Below are 22,430 nucleotides of genomic sequence, written 5' to 3'. Positions count from 1 at the left end.
AATGTAGCACAGTAGAGGTGTTAAAGCTACGATGGCAATCATTTTGCAATATAAATATATCAACTCAATATGTTGCACACCTTAAATTTATACAATGTTCTTTGTCAAGTAAATGTAAGGCAATAATTTTTATAAGAGTGGCCATGAGGTGGCCTATGGCCAACCAAGCAGTCGGATACAGGCTGAATGAACTTTGAGACTGAAGTCGGGAAGCACCTCCAGTTAGCTCTGGGACTTTGCACGCTACTGAATCTCTTGGTACTCACTTGCCTGTGTGTGAAGGAGTCTAACTAGATAACTAGTAAGATTTCTTCCAGCTCTAAAAGACTGATTCTCAGGTCTTGTATGCCCAGTGGGGAAATATCTGCCCCTTCTTGGCCAAATTCAAGTGGGCATTATCTTTTAAGAGGGGGGAACCTCTCCTCTTTCCTTGGCCATGCCCCTGGAAGCTGGGCTGAGGGCAACCAGATATAAAGTGCAGTTACCTGGGAAGTGTCGCTGGATCTTGGTTTTGCAGTTACATTTTCCAATTAGCTCAGGAATGAAGACATCACCGTGACATTTGGCACAGTAAAAGGCGGCTCTGGACAATGAAAGTAAATGAAGAATGACTTATGTGAGGCTTAACACTAAGGAAGCGTGGCACTGGCTCAGTCTGTCTGCCGTTAAGTTGCATTTGCCTTAGGACTTTCTCCCCTAAAGTAACAAAAAAATTACCTTATGACTTCCTTTGAAGACTCAGCAATAAAGAACCCTAATGTGTTCTTACGCAGTTTAACTTCTGCAGATGGATTTAGCATCAGACCACTGGAAACAGAAAATAAAAACACAGTAATTTCCCCCCTTTAATTTCCGTGGCAATAATTGGTGTTTCATTCTGTCATAACCAATGGATTCTCTAAGCTATAGAGTTAATAGGACCCCATCCGCAACTACAGCCAAACACAGTAGAAAAAGTGAATTTGACTATATTTCTTTGATTGCTGCTAAATATCCAGAAGGGAGCCACGTCACAACGCGATTGCTGAGTTGCACGCAGCTGAGCTGAGTCCAGCTGAGCTGGACTGCGTCCTGAATCTGAAATGGGCAAACCAACTAAGATGCATGAAGCCTTGCTAATTTAGGCTATCCAATGCCACGGCCACACAGTTGAAAGTCTTACGGTCATGCTAGTGGTGTTTATCCTTAGGCTACTCGCCCTGTAAAAGTAAATGATGTCTAGTTAACCAGCTGGATTCAAAGGCTCCTTTTGTTTGCCTATGTAATTTTTGAACTTATGTATTTCTTTTGACTTCACTTTTTTTTCTATCTTGATTGCAAGATTTTTGAGAGCAGGAACCACCTGAATAGCTTCTACCGCTACATGAATGCTTTGATTTTCTATTTTCTTATGGTTTGTGTGTTTGAAAATGACATCTTACAAATTTTATCCATGATACTCCTTGATGCAGTACTACATTATGACTATTTGAATTCCTCACACTTCTCCCCATTTGTTGAGATATCCCGTTTTTATTTCCTTTAATTCAGACCTCCAGCACGGTGAGGTCTTATAACCCTGAAACTCTGATCACTTCATTTGTGCACAATGAAAGTACTTCTTCCCACCTTTAAAACACAAACCTTTTATATTAACATTGGAAAGAAGTCAAGTCTTAATTTTGGAAAGCTTATTCTGTTGTTAGGGCACTCCAAAGTAACGTGCAAATGTAAGAGCCTTACAAAAATAAAAGGGGTTTCACCACAAAACCTCTTCCACCCTATGCCAAGAGTAGAAAGATGCTGAATAGCTGTATTGAGGTGGTTTGTTACCTGAGATACTGGATGGCATTTTCAAAAATGCACTGACTGATATTAATGAGCAGAACAAACCATTTTAACTTTGAAAGGAAAAGAACATGGATTTGTGCCCCTACCCCAATAACCCTGGTTGATGTTCACCAGCCAGCAAGCATAAACTTAGTTGTATCTTCTTATCTCCTATTTTTAAAGGGGCATCTTCTGAACTCATATTAAATAATTAGTTATGAAGATACTGTCATGATAATATCTGTGGTGACATTTGAAAGAAGAGGTGAACTCCCGTTGAAGATTTTTCCAAACTTTTCCCATACCCCCTCCATGAATCATGGCCAGTTGCTCTCTCAGAGAATGTTCCTTACTGGAACAAACTTAGAACATTATCTGACTGGGGCCAGATCCAGCTCTATCTCTTAGCAGATGACAAATTATCCTCTCAGACAAATCCTGATGATTATCGAGGGCTTTTCCAAGTTTTAAAGTCTATTCAAGTGTATCAATGAGAAGACAAAATAAAAGATGAGAAAAGATAGGTTCCCCCCCCCCCCACCAGTTTTTCCTATATACTAGTCTAAAACCCCAGCCATTGAGATACCCTATTTTCCTTCCTTTTGTGGCTGTGGTGGAGTTAGCACAGCATAGTGAGCAGAAGCACTGTCCCCAGAGCCAGGCTGAGTTCAGATTCTGGCTCTGCCACTTGGGACTGGTGTGAGTTTGGGAAAATTATTTAACTTTTCGGGGCCTCATCTTCCTCTTCTATAAAATGGGACTAAGAATTCTACCCATTGTTGTAAAGATTCAAGAGTTTATGTAAGTAAAGTGCCAACAGCACTGTTGGTCATAAACTAGTAAAGGTGTAAAGACAGCTATTATCCATATCAGGATTTAATCCTTTTGATTCACCTGACTCTTCGGTGAGAAAACAAAATTAAATTTAAGTTGGAGCAGGTTCCTCTTTCATGAGGGTAGTTGCATGCTGGGTAGTAAACAGCACCAGGACATTTGAATATATGTGGACATTAGCTACATAATAAATGGTCATGTTTCTGGTCTGTCCCATAGCCATCCTAATAATAAAGTTTAACAAAATCGAGGATGTTAAAGTTCGAAAGGGTCTCAAAGACCATTTGGTCCAGCAGTTTCCAAATCCCAGTGAATAAAGTGACTGTATCAGGAACTTTAAAAATTCTCTGGCTCCACCCTTGGAGATTTTAATTTTATAGAGTTAAGAAGTGGGATTTTGGAATCTATATGCTTTGAAAGTTTTGCAAATAATTCTACTACATAGTCCAGATTGTTGAAGGCCAAAAACGTTCAAACTTGATCAGGTTCTGAGCTAGTCTCAAACCCAAACTGCCTGGGTTATGGTTCTAAGACTCCCATCTTTTTTTACCATGACCTATTTCCGGAAGAAGAGCCATTTGTCCAAGGATTAGATTTCGAGACTTTCTTGAGTATAGCAGGATTGTTAATTAGAATATAGACAGCCAGACAATACTATTTGTTATTCTCTCTTTAGTGACTTCCTTCGTACAGTACCCTACTCACTTCTTTAGCACAGTTACATTCTGAATCCTCTATACTTCAATTTTTCTTTTCAACGTTTCATAAAAAATTAGCCCTCTGTAGTCCATCTGCTATCATTCAAACTTATTGAACTGTTAATATTTCCCTGTAATTCTAAGGCTCCTGGTAATGACAGTTTTAGAGCTGGAATGACTTCCTCATTTTACAGAAGATGGACACTTCTCCAGTGCCATGGGGCCAGCAAATCATAATCAGGATCAGAATTTATTCTGTTGATTCCAATTTAATTCAACTTAGTTTTCCACTAAAAACACACACACACAAGCCAATATAATATTCTTTCTTGTTCCTCATCCCACTTAATCCTCTAGTTTTTCTTATTTTTTAGTATCTTTTATCTCTGTATCATTGTAGCTGATTCTCTGTTTGTTCTGGATTTTCTTTTTCATTACATGATAAACTATCTTACCTCTCATATTATCCATTATGGGTTTTCAAGAAATTCCATTGATCTAATAATGTTACTTCTTTCTTTTATCCACCCTACCAATAGCATACTTTGTTCAGTAGGCCAAATTCTTATTTTGCCATATTTTGTAGCTCACTTTCTAAGGCTACAATTTGTGGGAGCATCTTCTGTCATAAATAATTTTAACTCTTAGTATTATTTGATGGTCAAGACTTAGAAGATCTGGTAATACATTAAAAGGAACACATATGAGAAGGAGACCACTTCTCTCTCCTGCTCATGAGAACTTGGGGAGGGCCATAACAACAAAGGCAAAGTACCTGCTTACCCACCAGGATAACCATTCTAACCCCAATCATTAGATTCTAACCCCAGTCACTAGAGACAGTACTAAGTGCACCACAGCAGACTGGGTGCCCAACAGGCTGGCTCTCAACAAATGGCAAAACCTTAGTTATGGCTGTATTTTTGTAAAAGTCTTAATCATAAAGATTCTCCTTTAAAAAAAAAAACTGAAGAGATTCAAAGTCTCATTGGTACCAGCAACCATGAAACAAGGATTTGTGTTCGATGGCTATCAGCATGAGTCCCATCTTCACAAAGCAGAGCCTAGGAAGGAAGACATGTAATTGTGAGGAAAGAGGGTGGCAGGGTGCTAATTCACAAGAACATGACCAACACTTTGTGCTCTGTGTCTGGGAAAACACTAGTACCTCAGCAGAGGAAGACCCTCCCAAATGTGGAATCCATTCTAAAGTAAGTCCCAGCCCACATGATGACTGTGACAGACACAAAACTGTCCCACACAGACTGCAAAGTTCTAGGTTATAGAGACTCAGGCATGTTCATTCCCACATCTTCAACATCTACCATGGAGCCTGGCCTACAGTGAGCCCCGAATGAGCACTGTCAAAAGAATGTCACTTCAAGAAGAATGAGGAAAGTTATTTCTATTAACTTACTGGGAAACTTCAGGAAAACTCATTCCAGCAAAGTCATCAGAGAGACGTTGAGTCAGGATTTTGTTCTTCAGGCCATTCAAGAAATGTTTTTGCCAGGGCTGTTTAGGAAAAACCTGGAATACACAATCATGTGACATGAAGCACAATGCCATGCAATATGGGATATTATAATTCAAGTTGTATATCCTGCTAGGCAGCAAACCAGCGCTCGTTGTGCTTAAGTCATAAAAAAGAGATTTGTCCTGGGGTTAACTGAAGAAAGGAAGAACTTAAACTCTAACATACATCTTTACTATTTACACTAGAGAGTTCAGAATGAAGTAAAAGCATCATGACTTGATTTCTTCCCAGATGGCATTCAAGACTCCTTGTTGAAAACTGGAATTTTTCTAATAATTTCAGCAAGATAGACTAGTTTTTGAGTCAGTAACAGTAAGATAAGAAGGATAATATGGTATCTAAATTGTCTCTCCATGGATATGGCTATTCAAGATTGTTTTTTTTAACATATTAGTTTTCTACTGACTAGCCATATACCACAAAGAAAAAAATATGCATGGGTTCTGCCCAGCATCAGAAGTCTTCATAGCTTCAAATGAATTTAAGTGGCCATCCTGATCAATGGAAATGGGAATATAAAAATTGAGGGCAGCAATAGGTTTCTAGAGAAGAGGGAGATGGGAAGGGAGAAGGGTATCTCTCAAAAAGGCTAAATACAGCCTGTGAAGGGTGAGGGCTGCTGGGTAACTCATCCCTGGTATTTGTGTAAGAACTTGGAATTTTGTTGTGCTCTATGTACATCCCCATCATTCTCCCCATCTGCTGCCATAAGAATCTCCAGCACACTGCCCTGACATGGCAGGACAGGCCCCTTTATACCCCAGAGTCCCAGGTCAATGTCTGGAAGTTCTGGAAGCTCTGAAACAGTGTGGCTGTGGACAGTTAAGGCCAGTTCAAAAATACTCCTCAGATGGCCATCTTGCAGTTTCAAAACAAATAAAACACACACACACACACACACACACACACACACACACACACACACACAATCTGCCTTACAAAAAAGGACTAATTTTATCAGGCAGTCCAGGCAGGCACTCTCCCCTGCAACTCCCTTTCCAAGATTCAGCTGAATCTCCTGCCTTTTTCCACTCTCTTAAATTCTTCTATTGAGAAGGGCTCCTCTCACTGGGTGGTCCCTATTTAAGTTCCAATTACTGAAAAAACTGGCTTGGCACTTCTAAGCCAAATGTTTCAGTTTTTGAAAAATGGTAAAAAAATGATAAAGATGGAGAAGACTTCCTGTGCTCATTTTTTAAAGTTCAGAAAGGGAAACAAGAAGATGGATTTTGGATTTAGATAGTGGAGTCAGGGAGCTCAAGTATGTAAGTTGGAGTAGATCTAATTTAAATTTAAGCCTAAGGCAACGCTCTGTGCCTTGAAGCAACTGGAAATGCTCTTTGGACTATAATTTCTCACCATATAATTAATACAGGTGAAACACATACCCTTGATCCAAGGTCTTTTAATCTGAGTACTCAGAAGTTTTACAGATATTAACATAATACTTACAAAAATCAGATTATGAGATTAATAGCTTATTTTATTTTACTTTATTTTTCAAGCCTAAAGAAAGTTTTTGGTTTTATTTTATTTTTTTTCCAAATTTTTATTTAAATTCTAGGTAGTTAACATATAGTGTCATATATGGTTTCAGGAGAATTCAGTGGTTCATCACTTACATATAACACCCCATTCTTATCACAAGTGCCTCCTCAATCCCCATCATTCATTTAACTCCCCCCACACACTAAAACTCCCCTGTAGCAACCCTCAGTTTGTTCTCTATCATTAAAAGTCTCTTCTGGTTTTCCTCCCATTCTCTTTTTTTCCCCTCCCCAAATGTTCATCTGTGTTGTTTACTAAATTTCACATGAGTGAAATGGTAAGACAAATGGTATTTGTCTTTCTCTAACTGACTTATTTTGCTTAGCATAATACACTCTAGCTCCATCCATGTCACTGCAAATGGCAAGATTTCAATTTTTTGATGGCTGAGTAATATTCCATTGTAAATATACACCACATCTTCTTTATCCATTCATCAGTCAGTGGGCACTTGGTCTCTTTCTGTAGTTGGGTTATTGTTGACAAGGCTGTTATAAACATCGGGTGTATTGACCTCCTAGAATCTGTATTTTTGTATCCTTTCTGTATACCTGGTAGTGCAATTGCTGGGTGATAGGGTAGTTCTGTTTTTAGCTCTATGAGGAACCTCCATATTAATTTCAAGTGTGACTGCATCCGTTTCCATTCCCACCAACCATATAAGAGGGTTTCCCTTTCTTCACATCCTCATCCACATCTGTTGTTTCCTGAGTTGTTAATTTTAGCCATTCTGACAGGTGTGAGGCGGTATCTCATCATGGTTTTGATTTGGATTTCCCTGATGATGAGTGATGCTGAGCATCTTTTCATAGGTCTGTTAGCCATCTGGGTGTCTTCTTTGGGAAAACATCTATTCATTTCTTCTGCCTATTTCTTAACCAGATTATTTGTTTTCTGGGTATTGAGTTTGATAAGTTCTTTATAGATTTATAGATTTTGGATACTAACCCTTTACCAGATATGTTGTTTGCAAGTATCTTCTCCCATTCCATAGACTGCTTTTTAGTTTTGTTGATTGTTTCCTTCATAACTCTCATTTTATTGATGCAGAAACTGACAGAGAAAGTAAGTGTCCAATGCAACAAAAATGGAACACAAGACACTGGAGTCCTGGCTGTTAAACCTAACTTAACAGTTTATTATGGAATCTATAAACCAGAGCAGAGTATAGAATTACAAAATCTGGGGCCCAGTTTAAGATTTCTGAAAGTAGGTTTTAGACATCACTTCCAAATAATCTCTCTCAATTCCTATATCCCAAAAGCCCTCTTATGATGAATGTTGACAGGCCATGTTCAGTGAGGAGGTTACAAATGCAGATTACACATCAAGAAGAACAACATAATACAGTGTTGGTTTGCATTTTTTCCTCCTCTATTTCCATGAAAGAGATGAAGTCTTCATAGAGGGTTCTCATTCCATTTACTTTCTCTAGCCCTGGAGATTAGTATCAGAGTCATTACAACAGATATCGTGGTTATCTTGCACTTTGTAAGGACACAACACAGGCAGAGACAATTTCCTCACGAGTGATTTTCGAAGCCTTACACAGTGACCACTAAGATAAGGCTAATGCAGGTTCACTGTAGTAGCACCAGGGCTCATTTCCTGCTGCCTGATGGTCATTTCTATTTATCTATATATGATATCTCCTCACATTCACAGAAGGAATTACAGAAGAAACCTTTGTTTTTCAGTTAGTGTTCTGATGGCCAGAGCATCTTTCATGGTGTTTATTTGTTTTTATATCGTACCAGGGATGAAAACAGAAAAGATGCAAAAAGTTTTTTGAATTTATTACAAAAGGAAATAAAATGCAAAAAAAAAAAAAAAAAAAAAAGGCCAAGAGGGAAACTGAGTATAAAAGAAGTCATGTGTGGACTCATAATTAAATGAAGAGGAAATGTCACTCTCAGACTCTCTGAAGAGCCTCTGGACAATGGGATACCAGGCCCAGCTGAGGGTTAGAGCCTTTCTTGGAATATTTCATGGGAGTGACATTTCAAAGGCCATACTTGGTACTATAGCACCCTAATAGTCCCTTCACTTATTTTGACTCAAAGGTATCAAAGGACCTGATGTGGGAGATTGTGAGTAGATACCTAACAGCCACAGGCATCAAGCATAGTGGTAAGACATTAATTAGGTCAGACAATTCTACCTCTGCTACTCACTAACTTCCTATAAAATCAGGTTAGCTTCACTGACCTATTACTGGGATGCTATCTTAAAATATTATCAAGGAGAAATATAATGTATTTAAAATCAGTAACATAGGAGGCATTCATAGTGGTGACTATTATTATTACTGCATGGAATGTCCCCAAAATAACCTGAAAAATTAGATTGTAATTATTATTTGTATTATTATTTGTTCAATGAATATAATTATTTATTATTATATCAATTATTACATAGTTACTTTATATTTAAATAGATGATTTTCCATTAATAATATAGTCTTTATTTATATTCCTTTTTTTAAAGTTTATTTATTTTCAGAGAGAGAGAGAGAGAGAGAGCATGAGAGGGGCATAGAGAGAGGGAGAGACAAAATCCCAAGCCCCATGTTATGAGTGCAGAGCCCTACATGGAGCTTAATCTCACCAACTGTGAGATCATGATCTGAGTCAAAATCAAGAGTCAGATACTTAACCACCCAAGCTGCCCAGGTGCCCTTATTTATATTTCTATGTTCAGTAACTCCAAGTACTTCTACATTTATATTCCCAGCATCTTGGACTGCAGGTAGGAAGCAAAGATATTATTTCTATTTTGCAGATAAATATTCTTAGACAAGAATAAGATAAATAACTTCTTCAAGGTCAGTGTAATGTCTGGGACTGCAGTCTAGATCTCTCAATACTTTGCCGTTCAAATGGAAGTCAAATCTGATTCCTTGGGGCTTTCTTGCCTTCTTCAATTTTTTTTTTTCCTATTTCTGATCCTAACCATGTGAGGACATGGGAAAAAAGCCAAGATTCAACAATTTACAAGGTTACCTTTTTGTTCTGTTCAATAAATAGAGTCGTTAGAAAGGTGCATAAACCTGGCACCAGACAGCCTTGGGCCATGAATCCAAGCTTCAATTCGGCAAAGCAGATGATGTTGTCTCCAGTAGTCCAGTTCCAGCTGGGAATCTTTGGCAGAAAAACCTGTTTCATAGTAGAAAGTAGGTCAAACATTATGAGTAAATACAATTCAAGAAAGTTTTTTCAGAATGAATGTGCTTTCTTGCATTTGTTTTACTTGAAAAAATTTGTTGTGCCTGTGTCAGTAGAAGGTATCAGAACAAATTCAGCTTTTAAAAATTATTAGTGGTCTACTGCTCCCACTTTTTAAAATAGAAATAGTGAGAGTTGCGAAATCAGGTCAAATGACTTAGACCTCTTATACTACCCTGAACCTACAACTTTTATTTTTGTCCTTGTTTTCGTTGAGATATAACTGACATATAACATTGTGTTAGCTTCAGGTGTACAAGATGATTCAATGTGTGCGTTGTGAAATGACCACCACAATAATTCTAGTTACCACCTACCACCCCAATAGTTACAATTATTTTTTTCTTGTGATCAGAACTTTTAAGACCTACTGTTAATAACTTTCAAATCTACAATAGAGTATTATTAACTATAGTCACCATGCTGTACATTATATTCCCATGACTTATTTGTTTTATAAACAGAAGTTTGTTCTTTTTTATCCCCTTCATCCATTTTGCCCACCCTCAACACCACCCCCATCCCTACCTCTGACAATCACCAATCTGTTCTATCTGTATGGATTTTTGGGGGGGGGGGGGTTGCTTTTTTTTTTTTTTTAATTTTTAAAGTTTTACATATAAATGAAATCATATGGTATGTCTTTCTCTGACTTATTTTCACTTAGCATAATTCCCTCAAGGCCCATCCATACTGTAGCAAGCGCAAAATTTCCTTCATTTTTATGGCTAAACAAAATTCCATTATATAAACTATATATTTTATTATATATAATTAATATATATAATAATTATATATAATACATATAATATATAATAATTATATATATTAATTATATATATAATTATAAATGAGGGGCGCTTGGGTAGCTCAGTTGGTTGAGTGTCCAACTTTGGCTCAGGTCATGATCTCACAGTCCGTGAGTTCGAGCCCTGTGTCAGGCTCTGTGCTGACAGCTCAGAGCCTGGAGCCTGCTTCGGATTCTGTGTCTCCCTCTCTCTCTGACCCTCCCCCATTCATGCTTTGTTTCTCTCTGTCTCAAAAATAAATAAACATTAAAAAAAAATTTAAATCATTTATAAATGGAGAATTTAGCCCATCTATATTTAAAGTAATTATTGATAGGTATGCACCTATTGTCATTGTTAATTGTTTTCTGGCAGTTTTGTCAATGCTCTGTTCCTTTCTTCCTCTTTTGCTCTCTTCCTTTGTGATTTGATGATTTTCTGTAGGTCTTAGATTCCTTTCTTTTTATTTGTTGTGTATCTACATATATTTTTCCTTTGTGGCTACTTCATAGTAGGCCACATAACTCATTTTTATAACAATCTATTTTAAGTCCTAACAACTTAAGTTTGATCACATTCTAAAACCACATTTTTATCCCCCCCCCCCACCCCATTTTGTTTCTGATATCACAATTTATAGCATTTGGTATATCCCTTACTAAGGGATCCCTTAGTGTATCCCTTACTAAGTACTGCAGTTATTTTTACTACTTTCGTCTTTTAACCTTCATATGAGATTCATAAGTGATTAGTCCACATTTACAACATTAGATTATTCTGAATTTTACTATACATTTTCTTTTGCCATTGAGATTCATACTTTCTTATCTTTTTCTGTTACTAATTGATGCCCTTTCCTTTCAGCTTGAAGAAGTTTTTTTTATCATTTCTTATAAAACTGTCCTAGTGATGATGAACTCCTGTAGCTTTTGCTTGTGTGAAAAACTCTCTGCATGACAACATTGCCAGGTAGACTATTCTGGATTGGCAGGGCTTTTTTTTTCTTTCAATACTTTCAATCTATCAGGCCATTCCCTTCTGGTCTGTGAAGTTTCTGCTGAAAAATCTGTTGCTAGTCTTACAGTGGTTCCCTTAGACATTACAAGTTGTTTTTCTCTTGCCAACTTTAAGATTCTCTCCTTGTCTTTAACTTTTGACACTTTAATTATAATGAGTTTTTGTGTGGATCTCTTTAGGTTCATCTTATTTAAAATTATCTGGGCTTCCTAGATATAGATGTCTGTTTCCTTCTCCAGATTAGGGAAGTTTTCAGTGACTGCTTCTTCAAATAAGTTTTCTGCCCCTTTCTTTGTTTTTCTCCTTCTGGGATGCCTATAATGCAAACATTGACCCAATGGATATTGTCCCATAAGCTGTCCCCACTCATTTTCATTCTTTTTTCTTTCTGCTCCTCTGATTAGGTGAGTTCCACTACCCTGTCTTCCTGTTTGCTGATTCTTCTGATTCATCTAGTTTGCTGCTGAACCCCTCTATTGTATTTTTTTTGGTTCAGTTACTAAATCCCTCAGCTTGTGATTTCTATTTGGTTACTTTCTTATATACTCCATCTCTGTTGAAGTTCTCATTTTCTTCATCCATTCTTCCCCATAGCTTAGTGAGCATCTTGATGACTGTTTTGAACTCTGTCATTCACCTCTGTTTCGTCAAGGTCTTTTTCTGAGGTCTTATCTTACTCTTTCATTTAGAATATATTCCTCTGTTTCTTCATTCCCCTTGAAATTCTGCACTAGGTAAAATAGCCACCTCTCTCAGTTTTGAAGAAATGGCCTTGTGTAGGAGTTGAACCTTTTTGCTCAACCCTGTCCTAGCTTTTGGTTGTCTCTCAAACCTCTGTGATTGTCTAATCAGGGTACTGCATTTTTAGTGGCTCCAAGTAGTCATAGATGTGCCAAGAGAGGTAGGTCAGTGTCCCAAAGGAAATGATATCAGCATCTAGATTTAGGTGGATTAGTAGTTAGACCCTCAGGTAGCAGCTGCTAAAGTATGAAAGTATACCTCTTTATGAATTTGCATTTTTAAGTGATTAAAAATCTTAATGAACCTCCATATTTCACCTGTAATTGGCAAAAAATCTTTGAGTATAGACCTGTGAGAAATTAATAAGTTTTATTATTTAGACAAAGGAAGTTATTCAACTCCATAGACTAAAAGGGGATGATAGGTAGGCTAGATGGTTACCATACCTTGTTATGGGATTGAAGTATCTGTATGATGACTCTGGTATTAGGGTTATAGTTTTTGATGGAGAGAACCCTACATAAACAACAAATATGCTCATCAGTGATGTACGGTATGCAATAATAAAACAACATATAAAATGCACGATTATGCTGTCTTCTAATAATGTTCTGTTTAATTGCATACACAGTAAAGGATGATATTGTTTTAGTGACTTAGTAAATGTAATCTATGGAAGGGTCGGCTCTTGGTACTAGGAGACTGTGGTGTTCTGAAACCAGTTCTTGAGGAGAAAATCAGCAGTTTCACGTATTTTAGCCTTCAAATACATTAATTACAGAAAAAAAAAACAGTGATCGCATTTCTGTCTATAGCTTGAAGTAGCTCATAGACTGTCTTACCCAACGTTCTCATTATACATATTAAGAGACTGAGGTCCAACTCATATATACTGTATTATGCACAGTATATGTTCTCAACTGTCTCTTGCTGTTTGTAGAATCACCTTTAGCTATGTATGTTTATTATGCTCTGGGGACCATAAGTTCATATGGTTGGGCACAATGCCATTGCCATCACCATGATAGCTTGAAACTATCACCACAAGTCAAGTTCCCGCTCACAGACAGCTCATAGTTAAAGACAGTGATACCAATTCTAGTCATCTGGAAGATATTTGCCAACAATCACAAGCACATTATAGCAAATGATACACAATATTTCACCAGAACTACTGGAGAAAAACTCCAATAAATAAAGTCTACTAATAGGATTCACCAATCAGAAAATGGCATCTTTATTTTTGGAAGTTTAAAGATGTTATTTATTAATGGTGTTATCTGAACAGCTATCAGTTATTGGTATGCTTGCTTTTTAAATTTAAATACCTATTACCTGGGGTGCCTGGGTGGCTCAGTCGGTTAAGCGTCCGACTTCAGCTCAGGTCATGATCTCACAGTTTGTGAGATCGAGCCCTGTGTTGGGCTCTGTGCTGACAGCTTGGAGCCTGGAACCTACTTCAGATTCTGTGTCTCCCTCTCTCTCTGCCCCTCCCCAACTTGTGCTCTATCTCTCTATGTCTCTCAAAAGATAAACGTAAGAAAAAAATTTTAAATAACTTTTACCCATATGAAACTTTAGGAAAGTATATGGAAAAGCACAAAGATACTCAGGATACTCTATTTTTGCATCCACACAGCTTTGGGGAGCAAAAAAAAGCAAAAAAAAAAAAAAAAGAAAGAAAGAAAAAATAGGCAGAAACCTGGAATATAATGAACCTAGTGCTGTAATAGATGACATCTTCTCCTATTTGGTCCCATGCACTGGGCCACTGGGCTTTATTTTAAAAGAGGTAGAAATAAAATCATCTTGAAGCATATAAAACAGTGCCAGCTTCTTACCTCATAATGTTGGAAGTGTCTTCAGCATGCGAATCACTGCACAAAGGGTTGGCTATAATCAGGCATGCTTCTGCAGATTCCACCTATTCTTCAAGATTAGACAGTAGCCATCTTGTTAATTACATAGGAAATGCTCTAGTGTTCCCCCTCTGGGTTTCCCTGTGGTTTTATCATAAAATTTTCCATAAGAGAGAGAACACCCTTGGGAAGGGGTGGTGATAAGGATGTCCTTACAGCAGGATCAGAGTCCTGTAGATGCTGTATTGGCTGGAAGTGCTGTAGGGGACAGACCTGGGCATAGGGTCTCCAACACAGATGCAAGACTGCTTTAAAACAGGCAAAGTACATAGTTATATTTTTCCTATTATCCAAAACGAAGTTTTTAAGCAACTTTCTATACATTGATTTGCCTCTCAGGACAGCAAAGAATGGAAGAACTGGAAGTATGCTTGACCCAAAGTAATCAGTCATTCAGTATTTGTGGATTCTGAATCTTAAGGGTATAGAAAATTATTGAAGTGGCACTTACAATAGTGAGTTGCGGGAAAGAGGAAGATTATTCTGAGTCTGTCATTTTCTATTTCAATTCTTTATGTTAACTCTAGAGATCTCTGATTTAAAAAAAACTACAGCCCTTGGTTTATGTGATTCTATGAAATCTAAAACATGGGAGGAAACCTGCTTTGATCTTAAATGAAAGCTGTCTAGACTGTTGGCCTTTGCTCATTATTTTTCATCCATCCTTAATGGGATTTCTGCTATTTTCCTTTCTGTTTCTCTTATCAGAAAGTGGATCAGTGTGTTTAGAAAAAGTTGGGAAATCTGTGTCTGGTAAGGATTCTATTCAATGATAAGATTAAACACACTTTTGCCATCCATAACTTTTTCAGATTTCTTAGACTGCTAAAATAAAACTGCTCTAGATAAGTAGAGGATTTAGTGAAACAAATAAATGTTAAGTGTAGGTAAACAGTGCTGTCTACTTGACATTTATCAAGGAGGATTTGGAGATTCAATAGCTACATTTCCTTTATGATCAGTTTTTAAAGTTGAGGAAGTCTTATTTCCACCAATTTAAGCATGTGGACTGATACTTTTGAAAGAGAAATACATCCTATCATCTTAATTGTTGCAGCTTAGGATAATCAGAAGAAAAACAACTAGTTCTTACCGCAACTCGCCTCAGATCCTCCCACTTAAGTGCCGATCCAGAAACAAAAGTCGTATAGGCCATGTAGCACTTAAATAATGTTTCTAATTCCAAGGAAGGAGGAACCCTGGGCAAAGAATATAGTACCAAAGATGTAAAATGATGACTGACTTTGGTTTAGAGTTCATGGTATTTATTTAGTGGCTTTAACAGAACTTCGAATCCCCTGTAGGAAAACATCCATCCTCTATTACTAATCCATGTGGTTAGGTGATACTAACATCTGGCCTTATTTCTGAGTGCTGAAGAATAAGAACAAACCAGTCATATAACAGCAGGAGAAGAGTTTCTGAGAAAAAGGCACAAATCAATAACGTGGTCTTTCCAGAACTTAAGGAGATACAAAATATTAACTGAATAGGATATGGAGTGGCAGAGACACAATTAGTATTTCTTTAGGAGACAAAATTGATGATATTGATGCAAGTATACGTAAGGCTTAAGGGAGAGGAGCAGCAAAAACAATGCCTTGCTTTCTGTTTTTAGGAACTGCACTGATAAGGTCCAATTTGCTGAGACAGAAAGTGCCGTGTTCTTTCCTTCTTTTATGTATTTGCCTTGTTAGCTGGAGAGAGAGATATAAGATCATGAGTTTGTTTTTTAAAATGTTACGTCTGAGGGGCCTTTGAAGCTCTGGGATGGAGATATTCAGTAAGCAATTTAGTTGTGTGAATATGGAGCCACAGAGAATGTCTGGTGGAGGATATGAATTGCAGAGTCATCAAAAATTATAGGTAATGGGAAAAATTCTAGATGAGTGCTTCCAACATTTTGCACCATTTAAAAAAATCTCACATTTCTGTTTTAGGGGCACCTGGGTGGCTCAGTCAGTTGAGCATCCACCTTCGGCTCAGGTCATGATGTCTTGGTTGGCGGGTTCGAGCCCCACGTCGGGCTCTGTGCTGACAGCTCAGAGCATGGAGCCTGCTTCAGACTCTGTCTCTCTCTCTCTCTGCCCCACCCCCACTCGTTCTTGGTGTCTCTCTCTCTCCCAAAAAGAAATAAACATTAAAATAAATTTTAAAAAATTTCATTCGTTCTCTTGACAAGTACCTATAATAACCTACATTAGTCCATACAACAGTAAATACATCTAATGATTTCCTTTTTGTCTCAACTGGATTATAATTATTAGCCCCTTATCACTAATTTTAGCCCGGTTTTTGACTATTTTTTAAAATAAGGATTCAAGTAACATACAAATTACTGAAAAGACAGGCAGGCAATTACACTGAAATAGAACTGTTGGCTGTCCCTCAATGTAGCAGCATGAAGGAGTTCAAAATGCTGGTTGGTCATCTCATACAGGGGAGCCCAAAGTTGTATTGGACTGGACATGCCACAATGTACAAGGTACAAAGCGCTGAACTATAAAATGTGTGAAGGCGGAAGTGGCGGAAGTGATCCTGTATATGATCCTGTACAAGATCAAAATGCCCTTTCCAATCTGCCTGACTTATTTGGTGGTGTGTGGATAACTGATAAACCATTTGAACAAAATAAAGAAGTTAGTTCCTTACACTTTACACAAAATGAATTCCAGGGAGCTTAAATACAAAATATTTCAATATGGAAACATAGAAACGCTAGAGAAATACTTGCTTAATTCTAGAACAGAGAGGCCAAAGAGTGTCAGAAAAGCCAGATGCCACAATGAAAGAGTCGATGGGTTATAGTACATGTAAATCAAATGCTTCTGCGTGCACACACACAGGCAAAGAGAGAAAAATATTTACAACAAATGACACAAAAAGGCTAATATCAAAATATATTAAGACCGCTGAGAAGTCAGTAAAACAGCAGATAACCATCCTCATAGAAAAGCAGATATGAGAAATGAAGACAAATTTCTTCATTCATCAAAAAAGGAAAATCAAATGGTCAAAACATACAAAAATTGTTCAATCTCACTGGGAACCAAAATTGTAAAATAAAACGATAAGAAATCATTTTGCCTACTTAAAAACCTTTTCATATTAAGTATGCATTTTCTAGGGGGTTCACAAAATAGTTGACTTGGACTCTACTTGTGGAAATGTAAGTTTCATAGAATAAAAACATCATTAAAAACAATCCTTTCTGCATCTATTTGAACTCACATTTCCAATTCTGAGAATTAACAGAATAGCAATTAGAAAGAATGCCAGACTTGTGCACAAAATCACAGTCACATAAGAGTAAATGATAGGAAATCTCTTTAACAACGTTAGTATATATACAGATAAACACCAGGCAAGATATATTCCAAAATATTCTCTGAGGTTAACTCTGGTCGTAAGATTGCCTTTTCTTCTCCTTTTGCTTATTATTATTTCCTAATTTTCCTATGAATATTGCGAGGGTAATTTTTTTCCATTAAAAAAATGCACACATATTTCAAGGATTAATTTAGAGCCCGTGAATGGTACAGATAAACTTACTCTCCCAGAAAAACAATCTCAATGTTGATCTGCCCTGACTTATGGCGGAGAAAATTCCGTAGGAAAGCTGTCACACTGTCAACCGTAATGTTCCCGCAGACCACGATGAACCTAGGGGGCAAGAATATGTGAGGTGGATCATCTGAGAAACAGAAGTATCTTCCTGTCAAGATGCAGAGCTAAATTTAGCTTAAATTTAGCTTTAAATCAATCTGGTATTTGAATTACCCAGATTTTTAAAATAGAAACATTGAAGACTGCATCTCCAATAGAGAAAAGAAACATCAGATTTCTATGGTCCCTAGTTCATTCCATGTTGGGTATGAATCCAAACATTTGAATAACACGTAGGTTTTCAGGAATACAATAATAACTATTGTAATTGTGACATTTTTCATAGTTATTATAACTTATAATGGACTTGCACATGTGTTACTTCACTTGATTTCTTTCACTTGACTCCTGATTAGCTGATCTAGTCTTTTTCAAAGGAACAAAAGAGGCTCAAAATACTTCACTGATTTTCTCATAGTCAATACTATGGCAGAGGTGGCAGTACATTCTGGATTATTTTGGTTTATCTTCCGCACTGAAAATTATCTAGTAGCTACTAAAAAGTGAGTCCAATGGAGAGTCTTCAAGGACAGGTGTAAAAATCTCAACTTTTATTGTGAAAAATAGCTATCAACTTCCTTAGGTAATGCACTTAAATAAGCTATTTTTCCCTCCATTACTCATTTAAGGAAACTAAAAGCATACATGTAGCCTAACCTAACCTTAAGATTTCCAGACCTTTTGGGCTAATTTGGCATGTGTCCCGCATTGCCTTCTTGTGATGAACTGCGTAAGACTTTGGTTTATCTAGTTCATTTCCATGTTTTCAATATTTATTTTTCACTCATTTTATTGTTGTTGTTATTATTTTATTTTTATTTTTTTTTACTTTCCTCTTCAGACTCCTAAGTCAATCTTGGTTTTCATCCAATTGTGCTAAGAGACCACTCCAAGGGAGTTTATCTCCACTGGATCTCTTTCCTCTACAGCAAATAGAGACTAAAAAAGAGTTGCTTCCAATTTAAGATCTCCAATCCATTCCCTCCTTCTCGGATGTGAAAACCATAGTGGATACTGAAATAACACATCACAGAGAAATATGATAAAAAACAACTTCAACTCCATTTTCCTCCCAGAACAGGTGGCTGTGACATGGACAAAACAGGTGATCTATGAAGTGTTGTAGAAGACGTGGAAATTTCTCTTCACTCCAGCAAACCTCTGCCTGTGAATGAGCCCCCATATGGTGTTAGTGGAATTTTGGCTGAGACCACAGAGTCGAAGTAATTATTTTAAATTTGAACTGCGGCTGTAATTTGATCCATTATGTGAAATTAGCCGTAAGTTAACCACATGATTAAAATGAACAGAACAGTAATAGATGTTAAAAGCACAGTGATGAGGGATGCAGAAATATTGCCACACTTAATATTTGATAGGGAATGATAATATTATCTGTCATTTTAGTTGTTTTACTGCTCTTACCAGCATCTACATAGTTGTTTTTTTTTTTTAATTTTTTTTAACATTTATTTATTTTTGAGACAGAAAGAGAGCATGATCGGGGGAGGGGCAGAGAGAGAGGGAGACACAGAATTGGAAGCAGGCTCCAGGCTCTGAGCCATCAGCCCAGAGCCCGACGCGGGGCTCCAACTCACGGACCGTGAGATCGTGACCTGAGCTGAAGTTGGACGCTTAACTGACTGAGCCACCCAGGCGCCCCCTACATAGTTGTTTTTATCAAGTACCAAATATCTTCTTATGGTATTTATTTTAGCACAACCCTCTTCAGTAAATGAAGGACCTTGCCAATATATTCACTTTAGGCCAAGCAACAGGCATTTTTAAAGAGATATGTGACTAGTAGAATTTCTCAAACTGCAGAAATTATGCTTGAAAGCTACTTACTTCTTCCCTTTGACCACCTCATAGGGACTGGTGTATTTCCTCTTGTTAGCAAAAATTTCCACCATTTCAGGGACATAGTTCGCAAATAGGATCTAAAATGATCAGCAAATAAAATCTTAGATTTCATTTTTTTTAATGTTTGTTTTTGAGAGAGAGAGAGAGAGAGCGAGCGTGCACGAGCAGGGCAGGGAGAGAGGGAGTCACAGAATCTGAAGCAGGCTCCAGGCTCTGAGCTGTCAGCATAGAGCCCAATGAGGGGCTCGAACCCATGAACTGTGTGAGGTCATGACCTGAGCTGAAGTTGGATGCTTAATGGACTGAGCCACCCGGGCACCCCCAGATCTCATTGTTTTCAAGGACATTCTAAAATTCTGAGATTATAAAAGAGAAAGAAGGTGCATAAGACTTTCTCTTATCTGTGAACTGTATTTCAAAAGGCAGGCCGTTTTTCTTCCTTGACCTTTGGATTTGGTTTAAATCAAATAAAATGCTTTGCAGCATTCCAAATTATGAAAGCAAAGACAAGTGGTAAGGCACACTTCCTGTCCCTTTTGTCCTCTAGTCACAACTAACTGCACTTCTGACTCTTCTGACGTGATACTATGTGAGGCTTAGAAAAAAAATAAAACATGTGGGACAGAGAGAGGTTTAGAGGAAATGACTGAAATGAGGGGATGTAATAATATGGACAGGGGAATATCAGAAAGGTGGAGGGGAGAACTCTGTTACCAGTTTTTAAGGAGCTGAAGTTAAAGTAACTAAAAGAGGTTTCCTTTGTCCATGATACACTCTTGAACCAAGCACAGATGTTCACATATCTGAAGTAGAATGCTAGTTCAGAGAGAGTTACTCATTTGGCTCATTCAAATCAAATCTCAAATGCCCTTCCTCATTGGAAGAAAGACTTCAGTCTGATGGGCAAGAGGTAAAGGAATATAGGATTGCTCAATTCAATGCAGACTCATAAATAAAGTCTGCTCTCCTTTGTCTGCCATCCTCATCTTTGGCAATCATGCAATTGAAGCACGTGCTCCAGAGGATGCAGTTTGGAAAACATGGGATCTAAGTATCTTTCCATTATCATTTCACACTTGCTCTGAATAATGCAACATTCACTCTCAAACCTGTATTGCTTTATTTATCACCATTAACTACATGTGTTGGGTTAATGTAGCTATATTCAAAGATATTAAAAATATTCTTCACCAAACTCCCCAGGGTGAAAAACATGATGAAGGTCCGTCCTAGGGATGTCTTGGCTACCACATCTCCAAAGCCAACAGTTGACGTTGTTGCCATGACCAGGTAAATAGATTCAAAATATGATATGTTCTGTGAATTTCTACCTTTGAGCCAGGGATCACCAGAATTTTCCACCTGTTCAAAAAGAGGAGATTCAGGAAAGGTCTCTGAATGGAATCCAACGGAATGTTTATAAAGAATAGGAAAAACATTGGCTTAGTTTCACTTAATTCAATCCAAATGAAGTATTAATGATTCCTAGCCTGTGTTAAAGGGTTTGCAAAGTGTGTGTAGAGATCGTGAAGTCTTGTTTTCTTCACTGTGATTACTGCTGAACTCTGAGGGAGGATGTAGCTTGGGCCCACATTTGGAGAGCTCCCCAGGGGTACTGGCTGCCTGTATCTCTTTCCTTTCATTTGGGCAAGTCATTGCATTCTAGAGCCATGAGACTCAGATAAGCCAGGTTCTGAAATCGAGCAATTATTATTTATTCTTATTTACCAGTAGCTCAGGGTTATTATTGAAAAGGAAGCACTTACATGAGCACTTCACTTCAATGTGCTTAAGAGAATGAAGGCTAGTGTCTAAGAAAAAGCAAACAAATTTTCCACATTATTCCCCACCGCCACTCCCTGCCAAAAAAAAATAAATTTTTTTTCCATGATTAAAAAAAAACTCTGAAGAATATTTCCTCTGATTTCTCCCTAAGTCTTCACATTTTAAGAAAATTAAACTCATTAGATTACCCTTTTATATTAAAATGAGTAACTTAGGCAATGGCACTATGTATTTGTGGTATATATAAACTTATAAATATATGATATGTCATATATTATTATATGTTATAAATGACAATTATATAATGTATACAACTTTCCTTTCTTTTTCCATTTTTTGACATTTTTTCCCAAATATCTTACATATTTCTTGGATGTTTTCCATTTCTATTTAGAGCAAAAATGTTAAGATGTTAGAGATGCCTGGAAAAGTAGGTTTTTTTGTTTTGTTGTTAAGAACTGAAATAGAGGGGCGCCTGGGTGGCTCAGTTGGTTGAGCATCCGACTTTGGCTCAGGTCATGACCTCACAGTCCGGGAGTCCGAGCCCCATGTCGGGCTCTGTGCTGACAGCTCAGAGCCTGGAGCCTGTTTCAGATTCTGTGCCTCCCTCTTTCTCTCTCCTCCCCTGCTCATGCTGTGTCTCTCTCTTCTCAAAAATAAATAAATGTTAAAAAAAATTCTGAAAAAAAAAAAGAAAAAGAATTGAAATAGAAATTAGAAATAACATAGTTCGCTCAGGTATTTGACCACTTTTTAAAAGTGACCTTTTCTTAAATTTGAGGAGTAGGTTAAGAGTATGGACTCCTTATAATACCCTATTCCAAAATAAGAAAGGGATCATACATGTACACTTAACTCCCAAAGCTGGCAGAGGGTTTTGTTGCAAAGTCTACTAATCTCCTTCCACTAACTTCTGGAGTCTTCACTGTTGTCTGAGACTAGTACATTCTAAGAAAACCAGTTTAAAACACACAGATTATGTCATATATATTCCCTCAGGA

At 37.4% G+C, this 22,430-nt stretch overlaps 1 protein-coding gene across 2 annotated transcripts in view; it reads right to left on the bottom strand.

Moving 5' to 3' along the window:
• KCNU1 (potassium calcium-activated channel subfamily U member 1) overlaps window positions 1–22,430 on the bottom strand; it is a 148,509-nt gene that overhangs the window by 94,990 nt on the left and 31,089 nt on the right. For both annotated transcript variants that reach the window (XM_078445558.2, XM_078445557.2), the window contains 11 exons: window positions 20,836–21,006; window positions 19,630–19,721; window positions 17,668–17,778; window positions 15,209–15,314; window positions 14,038–14,120; window positions 12,643–12,712; window positions 9,429–9,581; window positions 4,759–4,871; window positions 4,337–4,405; window positions 718–807; window positions 486–583 (listed from right to left, as the gene is read on the bottom strand). In XM_078445558.2, the coding sequence (XP_078301684.2) occupies window positions 486–583; window positions 718–807; window positions 4,337–4,405; window positions 4,759–4,871; window positions 9,429–9,581; window positions 12,643–12,712; window positions 14,038–14,120; window positions 15,209–15,314; window positions 17,668–17,778; window positions 19,630–19,721; window positions 20,836–21,006 (1,156 nt within the window). The remainder of the gene's footprint in view (window positions 1–485; window positions 584–717; window positions 808–4,336; window positions 4,406–4,758; window positions 4,872–9,428; window positions 9,582–12,642; window positions 12,713–14,037; window positions 14,121–15,208; window positions 15,315–17,667; window positions 17,779–19,629; window positions 19,722–20,835; window positions 21,007–22,430) is intronic.

The sequence above is a fragment of the Panthera onca genome, chromosome B1, assembly GCF_046562875.1.
Source record: "Panthera onca isolate mPanOnc1 chromosome B1, mPanOnc1 haplotype 2, whole genome shotgun sequence".
NCBI classification, from domain to species: domain Eukaryota; kingdom Metazoa; phylum Chordata; class Mammalia; order Carnivora; family Felidae; genus Panthera; species Panthera onca.
Note: the sequence above shows the minus strand (reverse complement) of the source record. Positions and strands in the feature narration are given on the sequence as shown.